The 16,291-nt window shown below is 34.9% G+C and overlaps 1 protein-coding gene across 1 annotated transcript; it reads right to left on the reverse strand.

Moving 5' to 3' along the window:
* Positions 1 to 878: 878 nt before the first annotated feature.
* Positions 879 to 16,286, reverse strand: LOC134275292 (citron Rho-interacting kinase-like; the record flags this gene model as incomplete). Its single annotated transcript, XM_062757566.1, has 28 exons — positions 879 to 1,368; positions 2,944 to 3,103; positions 3,451 to 3,603; positions 3,855 to 3,926; positions 4,060 to 4,152; positions 4,482 to 4,642; positions 4,853 to 4,941; positions 5,227 to 5,441; positions 5,900 to 6,006; positions 6,191 to 6,431; positions 7,074 to 7,265; positions 7,763 to 7,769; positions 8,261 to 8,391; positions 8,687 to 8,842; positions 9,214 to 9,295; positions 9,412 to 9,492; positions 9,832 to 9,963; positions 10,116 to 10,224; positions 10,404 to 10,636; positions 10,823 to 10,967; positions 11,088 to 11,168; positions 11,273 to 11,381; positions 11,521 to 11,757; positions 12,026 to 12,203; positions 12,372 to 12,650; positions 14,917 to 15,076; positions 15,846 to 15,956; positions 16,167 to 16,286. Coding segments are annotated over 28 exons (4,029 nt in total), but the record flags the coding sequence as incomplete, so codon positions are not given.
* Between the last annotated feature and the right edge of the window lie 5 nt (positions 16,287 to 16,291).

Consider the following 16,291-nt stretch of genomic DNA (forward strand, 5'->3'; position numbering starts at 1 on the left):
TTCTATAGCTAATAAGTCAGTTTTCACCCTTACCCCCCTCTCTGTTCATACTTTCATATTTACATTGCCAAATATTTTCCCTTAAAATTCTTTGCAAATTAGAAAAAGTTCACATTTTCATGTAGTAACATTTCCATTTTGAGGTAATTGAAGTAAAAGTGCAAACTTTTTTTTTTTCAAATATAATACTTGATTGACCAAAGAAAAATTTGGTAAGTCATCAGAAAAAAATGTTAATATAAAAACATTTAATTTTTGAGTATTCATGAGATACATGAACTAAAATGCTTCACGCCTGCGTATTTATCATGAACTATGATGAAGTGTTAACGAGTGTATAATTATTCACATAAAATAGGATTAAGAACATTTAATAATATTGTACTATTGATGCATGTACATACTCCGTATGTTTCATATTATTTAATGAAAAAGCCTATATTCAAGAAATTTAAGTGGCTTGCTTGGCGACATTATATTGATAAAAGATCATGGTTTTAATAAGAAGTAAAAGATAAATATTCAGCAGGTATAAATGATTCAGGTATCACAAAGCAGAAAGCAAATCTGTAAATGTGTCCAAAGCAAAGTCCAGCCAACTTCAGAGGGTTTTCAACTAACATTTACATGAAAAGAGAACTACAGATATTTGGCATGTCATCTTAGTACATTGCTTCAGTAAATGGCATTTGATGCTGATTAGAAGTTCGGTTCACTCAAAATTCCCTCTTAATGTGTTACTAATAGATGTAGTTAACATACTGTATGCTCATTTGGAAAGTACATGTGTACATGTACTATTATATTTCGGTATTTTCATGTTGCATAATTTGATCAGGCAAATAAGTTAGATTTAAATTACTGAAATAAAATCAAGATTCAAGTTTTAACTTTTATAAAAATATACAAATATCACATAAGAAATCATCATAATTGAGATCAACAATCAAATTAAGAAATGTACCAGCTTTAGAAAAAGTAAGTATTATTTGCAAGTTTATATACAATTTGGCTCAAGTTGCTTGAAAAAGTATTTGTTTTCATTTTAATGGTAATGTAAAGAATATTTCCACCATGCTGTCACTGACAATTAAAGTATAGTAAGTGGAAAATAATATGGCAACAGCTGTTCAAAATAGTTCATTCCCACCCTGCACATTATATAAATTCATTTCATCTCTGGAATGGTTTGAAATCTGTTGTTCCATCAAACATGATGGGGTCAAATTTGAACACGTCTGGCTGTCCTATATGTGGGGTGGTGTCTCGGAAGTCTACCAGGCTCCACTGGAACGGTGGAAGCTGGTCATATGTGGGTCCACTTATAGCCACAAACTGTAGGTCCTTAAACATGGCACTGTTTGTCAGCTGGTAAAAGAAAGAGGCCAATTGCTTTGATTCAAATAAACACCCTGTACATTTGCATATATAACAACAAACAATTAATGCTCATAAACTTATTACTACAGAGTTTTAAAGAAATTAAAGTATATTTGACGAATGAATTTAATAGCTACCCAAGTTATACTGTATAACCTGAGTTGCCGCTTTGAAAACATTGAATAAGGTTATTTACAGTTAAAATGATTTTATTTTTAAACTACAGGCCCCTGAGCCACAAAAATATTCGTCTGAGTCATAATGGCCTATTGTTCTTCACCAGCAGATTTTTTTCCCAATATATACCTAATGTATATAAAAGTTTGATCATCTGCTGTTTCCCATCCTAACCCTAAGGACTGAGATTTGATCAAAACTGAATCTATAAAATTAACTGAGGATGATTCAAAAGTAGTGATTTACAGCAAAAAGAGAATGTTTCACAGATAAAATATTGAGAAAAATACTTTTAAATCACATATTTTCGTGGAATCAAATTTTGTGGTTTGAGGGAGGAAAAGTGTTTGTGGGAATTTAATTTCATGGATGAAGAATTGTTGAGTCATAATATCTGTGAAAAATTACATCTCATTTTGGATTTTCCCATTGTGGCCCCGCCCTTCCCCGGGGGGTCATGATTTGAACAATTTAGAATCTGCACTATACCAGGATGCTTCCACACAAGTTTCAGCTTTTCTGGCCCAGTGGTTCTTGAGAAGAAGGTTTTCAAAGATTTTTCCTATATATTTCTATGTAAAACTTTGATTACCAATTGTGGCCCTGCCCTTCCCCCGGGGGGTCATGATTTGAACAATTTAGAATCTAAACTACCCCAGGATGCTTCCACGTAAGTTTCAGCTTTTCTGGCCCAGTGTTTCTTGAGAAGAAGATTTTCACAGATTTTTCCTATATATTTCTATGTAAAATTTTGATTTCACCATTGTGGCCCCGCCCTTCCCCGGGGGGTCATGATTTGAACAATTTAGAATCTACATTATACCAGGATACTTCCTTAAAGTTTCAGCTTTTCTGGCCCAGTGGTTCTTGAGAAGAAGATTTTCACAGATTTTTCGTATATATTTCTATGCAAAACTTTGATTCCCCATTGTGGCCCCGCCCTTCCCACGGGGGTCATGATTTGAACAATTTAGAATCTACACTACCCTACGATGCTTCCACATAAGTTTCAGCTTTTCTGACCCAGTGGTTCTTGAGAAGAAGATTTTTTAATGACCCCACCCTATTTTTGTCTTTTCTTGATTATCTCCCCTTGTGAGGGGACTTCGCCCTTTATTTTAACAATTTCAATTCCCCTTCAACCAAGAATGCTTTGTACCAAGTTTGGTCAAAATTGGCCCAGTGGTTCTTAAGAAGAAGTCAAAAATGTGAAAAGTTTCCAGACGGACAGACAGCTGGACAGCTAGACGGACGGACGGACGGACAACGGACAAAATGTGATCAGAAAAGCTCACTTGAGCCTTCGGCTCAGGTGAGCTAAAAAAACAACAAAAATTAACACCCTGCAAAAATAAGTGATTGTACAGTATGTACACTTGCATGTACCTTCATATCTGTGCCTCCATGGGACCGGTGACCCAGAGCTCCAAAGGGATACTTTCCATCAGCAGGATTGAGGTCACAGCGGGCAGAGATGGCATTCTCCGCACTGTAGGGGGGAGTACAGTTACAGCGAGACAGTGGGTCGTGGGTATAATCATTGTACCTAGGGGTGGGGAAAAATAGACATAAGTATGCATTATTTATATGTTAAAAGAAGGGAGACAACCCTTTCCCTATCCCATAACGCAAGACAGATGTACAAAGAAATATATAAAAGGAACATGTCTGTCCATCACATAGGGCAGCTGAATTGAAATCTAAGCAGGCAATAGTAAGTTCATGCATCGTCCTAGCTGATAAAAATAATACTGATGATTACCATAAAAATGTGTTTAGGGCTGATAAAAAGCAGCCTGAAACAAGATCCAATTAATTTTCAGTGAGGAAAGTTTTTGTATTTAGATATTATACAGGTTCAAATCTGAAGTAAAAGAGACTTGAGACACTTACCTCATTAAACTAATCATGGACTTAAGATCAGTGACTTTGGAGTTATCCCTCTTAAAGATTTTGGCTCGAGGACTTCCATTGTAGGAAAACCACTCTCCATACTTCTTAACTAGCTCATTCCCACCACTCATATTGAAAATGGATGGAAAATACCTAAAATCAAACCATGTTATGAGTGAATTGTCAAAAATTAAGCTGAAGAGGTCGCCTGATTCCAGAGATGGCATTCAACAACCACCTCCTACAATGGATAAAGGGTTCAAGAGACTATGTCAGAAAAATTGAATTTCAGACGAAATTTTCTAATCTAATAAAATTGAAAACAGTTAAAGCTTGACCAGTACGACTGATTCAGTACTTATAGAATGTTATAGCTTGGCCAGTATGACTGATTCAGTACTTACGGAATGTTATAACTTGGCCAGTATGACTGTTTCAGTACTAAATCTGTTTTATCCTCAGCAGCCATCATTCCTCTGAAGAAAATAGAATTGGGATAAATTGATTTAAACCACAGTTAAGAAAGTTTTTAATTTAAAAAATGTTTTTTCAATGGCCAAGAAATTGAACTCCCTGCTTATTGGATATATTACAAAGCAGAACACTTACGGAATCTGTTCCACAACATAAAGAAGGTTTTTCATATTAGCTGAACCAGGCACAAACTGCTTGTAATCCACGATCATCCACTGGTTATTGTAGCTAATTAAAGATAAAGATAGAGATACAGTTTTATAGAGGTGATATAATCAACCAACAATTTTTTTTTTAGAAATGCACTGTGCAGTTGACAACTTCTTGTAAATAAGAATACAATACATTTATAATAAAAAAACTTGAACCTCTGATGAAGTAAATTTTAAAAAGAATTTTTAAAATCATGATACCTATCCACAGCTATTTATAATATATTTTCATTCAGAATTAGCCTAGTGACAAATCTTTGCAGTTAACAATATTCAATATTCTATAGAGACAAAAACATTCAGTAATAGGAATACCCCTCCAAAAGAAGGTTGAATAATACTAACGTGCCACTGTTGTACTGTGTGAAGACAGCTCCCCATGAGTTTCCACTGCTGGCTAAATAATTACTGACCATGGTCCTGATACCCTCTAGTACTGAGTTTGTAGGAGAGATGTACTGCCACAATGCGGGGTTACTGTTACCTATAGTTGTCTCCAATGATACCTTAACAAAAAGTTAAAATTTTACTATAAAATCTCAAAGCAAGACCCAGATTTAAACAACATATATGTAAATTCAATTTTTTTTTTGCTGTAAAAATGCATAGAACAATGATCTGACTTGGTAGAAACTACCGGGTACTAGAACAGAAAGGAGTAATACTTGTCTTGATATAAAAATGTGACTGTGTCTCTAGTAACAATGATGACCTACCAGCCCTGAGCTTATCAAGTAATAGTCATCTCCTGACATTAGAGTCCCGGGGTATGATGAAAAAGTTATTGTGTGGCCTGGGATAGTACCTGTAACAGAAGAGAAGACAGATATAATACAATTTACAGAATATAATTTTAAAATCTTTTATGAAAATCACTTTTTCTAATTCTTATCTGAAATTGATACTAAGGCAAGATTGTTAAGAACAATGGTTGAGGCAGCAAGAATATGGTTCTCTCTTACGATTTAGATCATGTTTAATTAATTAAACTTTCATAAACTTTTATACATATACAGATATGTAAATGGTATGAGTGTACATGAAATAGCTATGTCTAAGCATTGTTTCACTTTTTATTGGATTTTCCTACCTCCTGTACTTTTCTGATAAGGAAAGCTGTATTTCTTCAGAACTCTGATCATACTCTGGTATGAGTTCCACGTGTCATGGCTGACGTACAAGTCCTTGTTTCCAGGTAACATCTTAATGAGAGCAGAACACGACCCAGACCCCCTCACTCTTTTTGTGTCTTCTTTTCCCAGGGCTGCCTCCAAGTCTTCTAAATCACCTCCCACTTGCAGAAAGCTGTAAATTTAATTAAACAACATTTGCCTCTGCAGAGTGCTAGGTCATCAAAATGAAAATTCAAATAGACAGTTGGTCATCACCTAATTCATCTTACTCTAGTGCACCTTATTTCAAAGGGAAACAACTTCAAGCAAATCAAGTTTAAATTCAGACACTGCATTTTAAATCAGAGCAACTTCTCCCATCATGTTGATATGTAGTTTCAAAGTATATCTAAAAAACTATTGCCATTTTTTACATCTAATAAATGCAACAGTAACAGTCAAACCTTGTTATATGAAACTTGAGGGGACTAAGAATAAACTATTAGATATCTGAGGAATGGAGATGTAGATATCAAAGTACAAAAAGAAAGTGGATGGATTGAACTTCCAGCTAACTTCAAAATGTCCATGGTATTCAAGATATCAATGTTCAAGATGCCAAAGCTTAACTGTATTTACTGAAATACTTACTACAATCCAAAGGGATCTATATTTCCTGTAATTTCAGGGATTACTCCGGACTGTTGATATTTGTATCCAGCTTCCAGACCTTCAACCTGAACCATGAAAGCCTTTACCTGTTTGAAATCAGAAAAAGTTGTAAAGACATCTCTGCCTCAAGGAATTGAGGTAACTGTAATAATCTTCATGTAACATTGTTCCACTCATTCAAAATTTTAAAATTTTATTCTATCTGTAAGCTTATTAATGTACATTGGCAGTGTTAATTACTGTAAACAGAGCTGGTTAATATTCTCCTACCATATTCCAGTAATCCTGCTTCCTGCCTGTCTGACCTTTGACCCACTCCATGTTCTGTTGTAGATAGTTCCTGAGCTTTTCGCAGTACTTGCTGTAAGGTTTCTCACAGTAGCCTTTGACTGTGTTATACCATGTCATATCAATCAAGGAACTGGTCAGATAACCCTCCACAATGCCTGCAGCGAAAGCCTGGATCTCATTAGGGAATGTCTGAACGGTAGAGACATTGAGATAGGACCACCTGTAACAATCATTTTTAAAATTTTATTATCCAACAGTCAAATCTACTTATTTTGAACTTCATGGGATATGTGGGGGAAAAAATAGAAATGCATCTTCTAACTCACTTCCACATATCAATATGGTATTCAAGATAAAAATGTTTGAGGTACTGAAGTTTAACAAGCAAACAAGTGCTTACTTAAGTCATATCTCTCTTTTGCATTTAGTTGAAAAGGAGAAATGCATACAGAAAATATATGGCTGGACCGGGAATCAAACCTGGGACCCCGGCATTACTATTCAGGAGCTCTACAACTGAGCATCCCAGCCGATAACCTGTCCATATAGCTCGGACTGCTAAAAATATTTGTAGAATTATACATGGAATAGACATGTATTTTTGTGGGCTTTTCTAGGTTTCTCTAAGAATTCATTGATTTTTTTTATCAGAAAAATCGTTGAAGTTTTATCAAATTTTTATGAACTTACAGTAAATAGATTTATTAAAGATATTTTTTATATAACTATATTTCTAGCATAGAAATTATATAAATACACAAAATTTTCCATCCTTTGCCATCAATTGCTATCGTAAAACATCAGTAAACAAAATCCCTGAACAATATAATTCCGCTTTGATATCATTTCCTTTAATACTTACCCAGTTGTGTTGATTTCATCGCGAAAAGCTCCTAATGCAACATAACCAGAAACGACTTCTTTGTGCAGAGAAAACTTGTTGGAACTTTTGTCCCATGTAACACTGGCAATTTTCTGAGTATTGACACTTTCAAAACAAAATAAAAAGTTTACAAAAGTACAAAAAAGAAATAAACTTTTCCCTGACATTTTGCTGCCAAACTTTGTCATGTGCAGAAATCACATGACTTCAAACCGAAAGTAAAAAAAGATAGTAAGTTGTACATAGAAATTTCCTCTCGGAGCTGGCAAAAGGCTTTCTACGATAAATCGTGGGTTGAGACATTAAGGATTGCTAAAATATTTGCGCCATCTGTCCATTTTTGTTAGCAAAAGTAATCTAGGTTTTTCTAAAAAGAAGATATACTGCAAAGAACAGTACACAATGCAAGGATACACGTATCAGATTCTATTTACATAAAAATTCAAGATTTTTATATTCATATACTTGTTTGATGGCAGGGGTAGAAAGGCTACATTAAAAAAATAATTAGTCAATAATACAAAACTCTTCTTTAAAGTTTATCAAAATCTTTATTTGTGACACAACCCTGATTTTTATCAGATATGTATATTACATACATAATAACAATAAAGCTTGATCTCTTATTCGTACTTTCATGTACACAAATAGAAAATGAAATCGATTGCACAATATCTGAACTGGCTTATAAAAAATAAATTATTTCACATGATCATTGAACACAGATTGGTATTTATACAAGAAATTATCATACATGTATGTACAGGAACATCTCATTTTATTTTCCAGCTACGACATCTGCAACTTAGCGGACTGTGAGTGTAGCGTATTTATATCTACATTGCATATAAAATGTACATCTCAAAACCAGGAATGGCACTAATTCATCCAGTTTGGATTCCCCTCCGTAAAGCTTTAAAACATGAAGAGTATGTTTTTATAAGAACAGAATTTTGTGAGTTTGTTTTTATTTTTTGCAGCAGACAAATGTTCTAAATTAAAACTGTAGGCGCCGGACGTGGAGTAATTAGATCCAGTGCCTGAGGTGCTACTGATGGAAGTCTAAAGTTTCTAGATTAACACTGTAGGCACTGTAGGTGGAGAAGTTAGATCCGGCGCTTGAGGTACTGCTGATCATATGGAAGTTTAAAGTTCTGAATTAACACTGTAGGCACTAGATGTGGAGTAATTAGATCCAGCGCTGGAGGTACTGCTGATGGAAGTCATGGAGTCCTGACGTTGAGTGTTCTTCAGGATCCCTCTCTTGGGGCTGGCAAACCTCTGTCTCTCAGATTTGCTACAAAACATTTTTTTTTTTAATTGATATATAAAGAAAGTAAATTTTCTTATTGTCTCTAAATCCCTAAAGGTGATCAATAAAGCTCATTGTACAGTGTGTAGGTAGCACATTGGGGTTTCTTAGGAACTTCATGGTGAATTATTTTGATAACACAGTCAATGAGTCGACATTTGCTTGTATTGACTTGTTGAGACTGAGTGTACACAGTCAATGAGTGGACATTTGCTTGTATTGACTTGTCAAGACTGAGTTGACATTTGCTTGCATTGACTTGTTGAGACTGAGCTCTCACCTGGCTCTGTTTTCCTTGTCACTGATGCCATCGTTCCCCTGCAGACAGATCATCTGTGTACTATTACCAGTGTTTGTAGACACGTACACTCCTCCCGTCTTGATGGAATTCCCCAGCAAGCGCGGGCAGTAGATATCCAGGCAGGTCTGCTTACCCCTTTAATAAAGAGAAACATACTCTGCTTAACACATACATTTCTATTTGTGTCTTTAAAGTCTTCAAGTAAAACCTAATCATCACCTTATCATTACTAAGGCATTAAATAAGAAGAGAAATACTGCAGCATAACCAATATGACTAATTTCCAGAAGTCATGACTTATAATCCTTATGTTGAAATGAAAATTTGAGACACAGAATTCCTACATATGTAGCAGTAAGCAATTCTGGCATATATATGAATAAAGTGTTTTCACCAGATTGATTTACCAATGATTGTCTTTTTAAAAGTATTTTGCACTGGAAGTGTTCTGAACCGTATAAAAAAGCAATATACAGAATACTGTATATTACAGTGTTGATGTGTACCTTGTTTGCATTTTGTTGGCAGGAATAGTTATGGCTTGAATGCTGTTGAAATACACCACATAAAGGAATGGCTCACTGTATGCTGCATATGCATGTAAAAAAAAACATAGATAGATTTATGAAAAAATACTTAATATGTAAAAATATAGTAAAACTGGATAATCAAAGCAATTATTTATTACATGGGTATCAACTTACCAAATGCTAGAGGGAGACAACTCCACTTCATGTCTTTTGGCCTGCTTCTCTTTCCATTGCAGTCCACAAAGAAACCATATTCTAGGGAAAAAAAGGATATGTATATGAGTACTGTATATTCCTAATTATATGCGAAGAAATCATTATTGAGTATTACCACGAGAAGCAATACACGCAAAATAAAATTACTCGCTTTTATTTTTCATGATGCTGAAATCTATGTAAATTCTCTTGATCAACCGTTCATTTGCGAATAATAATTATCTCAAGTACAGTAGGCATTAAAGAACCATTTTACGATAAAAATTACTCGCAAAAAATAAGGAGTCTACAGTATATAAATATGTGATTTCAATCTAGTCTAGTCTGTTTAAATGTGTTTCAAAGCAAATGATCAAAAATGGTAACATGAAACCTTACCATGGAAACAGAGTAGGAATTCGGTGGGGAGTCCCTCTGGTGTGACGTCCACTACAGCTAGAGGGAAACTGTTATGAATGGCTGCTCCAAAGGCAGCAAAGGCCAGAGAGTTATCTCTCTTGTCAACAAACTCTGGAGGAAAAAATATAAATACCTCTTAATTTTGCGAATGTGTATAGAGAACAAAAATTCATGATAATATCTTTGAAACTATGCATTCTTTCAACTTCAAATTTTAACATTCATTAAATTCTTATTTTTTCTTTTTTTTCTAGAGAAATTACCAGTGAGAGAGGGGTGATCCAGAGTAAACTTGTAGAACTTCTCTGTTCCTACAATGGCAAAGTCATCAGCCAGACAAATACAGCTGCAGGGTTCCTGTGTCTTCAACTCCTGCATAAAAGAAGTAGCAGTATATACCATGTAGTTCAAATTAATATCACATGTGCAAATACATGTCAATCCACTGAAGAATATTACATGTTTCTACAATGCACGTCAAACATAAAAAATTTCAATAATTGTTCTAGATACATTTACCTTCACTGCTGTTATCCATAAGACAGACTGACCTTTCTGATACAGAACTCTTTGAGCTCTGTGTTGTATTTCATCACGGTGATTCTGTCGTCAAATCCTGCCACCAGATAGAGGCTCTCGTACACGCGTTTGACCTCCAGCACCGTACAGCCCACCAGGGAGGGGATCTTGTCGTTAGGAACGTGTTCCGTCTCGTCGCCAGTCGCCTGATTCAGCCGTGCCTTGATCGCCTCACGGTGAATATACACAACATGGCGGTCCTGACCTGATATAAAATTATATACATGTATCTCATCATTAAATTTTTAATGAATTCCTGAAATACATGTAGTGTCCATGATTTTTTTTTATTTTCATAAATCTTTCCATGTTTCTGAAAATTCAAATTGATGGACATTGGAATAACTTTAAACATAAACTATTACAATGTACTTATGTCTTCTATTCTAACCTGTGATACAGATGACCCAGCCCAGTCCTGAGGCGTACACCATATGATGGATGTTCTTCAGACCACACAGTTTGGTCACCAGGGTATGCTGCCCTTTGTGGATGTTTACAGCAAACAGACCTTCATCTGCTCCTAGCAGCAACATCTGTAATAAAATACCAGTTCACAATTAACAAAAATTGTAATAAAAATGTTGTATTGATTGTAATGATTCAGTAACCAATGAACACTTAATGATATGTTATATAATTCTGGGATTACATACATGATTGGAAACAACAAGAGTGCAGTTTAATTCCAGCCTCCGATCTCCTTTCAACTCCAGTACACGGAACTCTTGTAATTTCTGTCAAAAGAAAAACAAGTATTTAAGATTTACAATAAATGATTTGGGTATGAGATTAAATGCACCACTTAATAGTCACTACTTAGAGATCCAAGATAACTCACTGTTCGTTTGAATGTAGCATCCACACGCTGCAGGCTTCTGACAGCTGCCTCAAGGGAGGCAACCCACTTCTGTTTATCTGGGAACGTGACTGCCATAAGATACAACTCCCTGTTTAAAAGACATTAAAGAAATATTAGAAACAGTACAATGAAGTAAATGCAGTTCAGACATATTAAATAGTGGAACCACACAATCCTTCAAAATTTTTGTTTATACTTTCAGGTGAGACTTGCTATAACAATCTTACCTTCGTGGCCAGCACGTGGTGAGTGGTTCATGTTCTACCTTCAGGACGTACGGTAGGTCTGTACTGGCGGTGTTTGGGAGCTCCGCGGAGCTGATGGCGCTGTGGACCGTCACGTCAGTCTCGGCAGGATTAAGATCGAACGTGTCTATAGGGTTAGCATCGGACTCCTCCCGATACATCAGTAGGATGTTATTCTCCAGGCTACACCACCGCTTCTCCCACCCTGGCTTCCCAGTCCTAGTCAGTATAAATTTAGATCAATCTTAAATACATCCAAGTATTTCAATATTTTATTTGTCAGCATTTCTTTTCAGCTTTCAATAACGGTACTTGAAGTACATGAAACTCAGAAAGAATTACATAACAGTCTGTTATCAGTCTAACTAAAATACTACTTTCTAATTTTAAAAAATCTTTGTCAAACACACCATTTTTTAGTATCTCATGCAGATTTTTTTATTGGCATGCCATCTGAGGGGTATGTGTGGAAGAACTTGAAACATACCTTGGTACTTTTAGCCATCCTTTTATTTTGATTTGGTTGGTATCTTTCAGGGTGAAGTTTTTGCTGTTTCGTTCAACATTATTCATAATGGAGGTAAAGTAGTGGATGTAATCTGTAGGAAGTCCACAGGTTGATGGTGCAGATGAGGTACATTTAGTGTGACACGTCATCAGGCAGGCTGGGGAAACATGGAAAATCAAATTAATACATTACAACCCAGGGCACTAATTTTATTGCTAAGTTAAAAAAAACAATAAAAGTAAACAATCATCCTTAAAAGAAATGACAAATACACTCAGTTCAACAATAATACTAGTAAATACATGTATATAAAATACATCCATACCCTGACATTTCGAGGCCTTCTTGACAAATGGAACACTCCCCAGACAGACCCCACACTTTGTGGCTCGGGTGTTGAGTCCCGTTACAAAGCGGTGTGGGATATTGTGGTGCATCCTAAGGGGCGGGATCTCCTGAGTCTCTATGTTGTACCGCTGGGCCCGGGGGGTCAGGATGGCACTAGGGACACTCTTCAGAGGAGTTCTACATGCCACGGCTGCCTTATCATGAGGGGTAAGGGTCCCATCAACTTTCTCTCTCAGAGGGCCTTTTAAATTCAACACTACAACAATAGACAAATTCATTACATACATTCTGGACTTTCAAGTTATTATAATTTCAAAAAATGACTACCTTTACTGTAGACGTACTTTTTTTCCACGGGGTCATGATTTCGCGGAATCTCAATTTCTGTTTAATCTGCGGGTAGAAAATTACGCGGATTTTCTAGATTGTCTCTATATGCCTAACATTTATATTATATACGCTTATACAAATTTAATCATGGTAAAATGTGTGACCGCGTACATAGCGTAAATTAATACCACGCGGAAAAAAGTACTTCTACAGTATCTTTTAGGCCAAAATAAAATATTCTTTGTTTAGAATTGCCTCCTACTCAATGAATTGATTCGTAAGGAAAACATTTTACTGACTAAAACTAGAACTGTCCAATAGGGACAAATACCCCCCGCTGGGTTTTTCAGAGAAGGTGCCAATTCAAAAATACTTTATGGATCTAGAGGTGTTCACAATTTACTAACAAAAATTTGCAGTGAAATATTATTGCTAATCATGTTTCTTAATGAATGAAACAAAGGTGCAACCAAATGAAACATCAATACTAATACATTGTAATTCCATTGTAACATTTTTTTTTTAATTTTTTTATTTTATTTTTTTTTTATTTCTGCATTAAAAAAATATATTGCAATTATGTGTTATGTCACTCTGCAAACTGATTGTTGAAAAAAAACCATTATACAAAATCAAATTAATCTTGATATATCAATTTGAAATGCATTTTGAAAATAAAGAGCTGGTCATCCAGTAATGAAGTGCTTTGACAGACAATAAATTACAATTAAGAGAACAAGAGAAGAGAGATCTTTAATTCTTGTGCCTTATTCCCTGGAGATTAGAAAACACACACGCTTGATAAGAGATATGCCTTAACAACTTCCAACACCAAACTCATTAATTTATCTTTAACTGGATGCATGTCCAGTCATTATATCCCAAGAGACAAATGAAATTACATTATCTTCTGTGCAATGTAAAAACTGTTTTTAACACTTGATGATGTTTCTTTTTTTTAAAGTTTTTATGAGTTTTAAGCTGTAGTATTTTTGAATGATATTCTAGATTCTATATCTCAAACCTTATACATGAGCCCAAAATGAATAGGGCTGGGACGATACAACTTTTTCTATATCGATACATATCACGATATTTGAGCCACGATACGATATGTATCACGATATGTTTGATTGCTGATAAATTCTTTTTTTGCATTGAAATAAACAAATTATTTCTTTGCAAAAATGAATAATTTATTCAAAATAATTGTTTATATATTGTAAAACAAAAAATATTTTACTCAAGTGGTGTTAATTATTGTTTATTTCATATCTATATTTATATTTAGCATATTTATTTTATATATTAAACCCAAATGTTAAATAAACAAAGAAAAACAGAAATAAGATTTTTTGGGGCATAGCCGATATTTCTTCATATGTATCGATATGCGTATTGTCCTAACACATATCACGATATCTCGATATATCGTCCCAGCCCTAAAAATGAACAAGTCAATTAAAATAAAAAATAAAACCTGTAAAATGCAAAGAAATTAACAAAAAAAGTTGAAAATTCCAGGTGCACACCTTCATATGGTGAATAATAAGTGTACAAATTTTCAGATTAATCCTTGCGATAGTTTCTGAGAAACGGTCCAGACAAAACCACAAAATAAAAATAAAAAAACACCTGTAAAATTCAAAATAATAATCCAATCAAGATGAAAATATCAGGTGCACAACTTCATATGGTGAATAATATGTGTACAAATTTTCAGACAAATCCTTCCAATAGTTTCTGAGTAATGGTCCGGATAAAATGTATCATCCATGACAAGTTTGGTCAACATAGACGGACAGACGGACATGGTGACCCACACCAAAAACTGCACCAAAAATGTTAACGGGGCTTCAAAAACATTAACCTGGAATTCATTTTTATATACCGGGGTAATATATTTCATTTATGTTTGGGTTTGTTATTGCAAGCATTGCCATAGCAAAAACAGGTTTCCTTCATTCCTTGCTTGATGGGAGATACTTTTTTTAAAAAATCATAAACAATATGTTCACTACTTATTGAGATTTTTATCAATAGTTGTTCATGTAACTTTAACTTGGAAAAAATGTTTCCTTCCTCCCACCTTGGTCTTAACTTCAAAGGTGGCAATTTCAAACAAAAGTTGCTAAGGATGGCTCAAAGTTAAAATTTTGTGGGTAAACCGAGAGAAAAACTTTATTTATTACATTCTTGAGCTTGGCTGTAGTTTTCCTGTCTTAGTTTGTCCATTTGCTCTGTCAGTTTGACGTTCCTCTTACGTTCCAGTTCTAGAGAATTCTGCAGATCCTCCAGGGCCGGGAAATGCACCTTTCCAAAGTTAAAGGATTTTCTCCCTTTCTTTGCAGACTGTACAAGGAAACAAATTTTATGCCATAAAAATCAATTCAATATTCACACTGAAGACCAGTCTTTGATCTACATGTATATTGCAAATAAATCTTATTTCTAATATAAATGAAAAGATTTAAGTGGAGATAAATGTTCAACAAACCAATTCATTTTCATGCATGAAAAATATCTAATTTTTGTTATTACCTTATTCTATTTGCAAATATTTCTCATCAAGAATCATTTACCTAGTTGTATATAGGTATAAGCACAATATTTCCCGGCTTGCCCAAATTTAAATGTGCAGAATGGATTTCAAACAAATTATGGATGATCCATCAAAATCATATTTACAGGGGTAGTTAACACTGGTTTTGAAGAAAACAAGATTGATCAAAATCTAAATTAATGCTTAATTTAAAAAAAGACAGAGAGAGAGAGAGAGAGAGAGAGCAAGAGAGAGAAAGAAAGAGACACAAGTGCCACATCCATAATGCTCAAGTGTTTAAATCAGACATGCTGAGGTCCTAATGTTAAGCATATTTAACCATGCATTTAGTGTCTGGTATGTATTTAATGTTTCGTAAGGAACGCCTCCAAGTAACTAAAAAGTGAATGCTAAAATTGATAAGAAATAAGGTATAATTTTCATGCAGGAAGAAATACTTGTAGATTATACAGTACATGCAAAATAGAGAAAAAAAAATAAAAGGTGAAAGTTGAAACAAGGCAGCAACTATAACAAGGACAGCGGCATCCTATAGCAGTGCGGGATGAAGACGTATACCTTCTTTTTCTTGCTGTTGTTCTCCTCATACAGAGCCTGCAGATAATCTATTAACTTCATCTGTTGACCAATCGTGCTCTCAAACTTGTACTTCTCCAGGAAATGTAAACCCTTCAAAAGGACAGTCAAGTCAGCATAACAAACCTAACAGCCCTGGCCTCCATCACCAAAGAGGGACATTCCCATACAATTCCACCATATTGTCATATGATTTTACAATATACAAAGCAAAGCAAAACCCTTCACCAGCCCAGCTTTCTGTTTATACATTAAGTACAAAGATTATAATTATATGATCATTATACATTGTGCAGTTCTTACTTGTAGAGCCTCAGCAAAGTTTTCCAGATCCACCTTCTCTCCGAAGATCATCTCAAACTTATCCATGGCTTCCCCCAGACTCTGCTTCAGCTTCAGATTCTTAGACCTCAAGTCCTGAATCTCTG

This window comes from Saccostrea cucullata, unplaced genomic scaffold (genome assembly GCF_032062105.1).
Source record: "Saccostrea cucullata isolate Sc308-1 unplaced genomic scaffold, CSIRO_AGI_Scuc_v1 ctg7596, whole genome shotgun sequence".
NCBI lineage: Eukaryota > Metazoa > Mollusca > Bivalvia > Ostreida > Ostreidae > Saccostrea > Saccostrea cuccullata.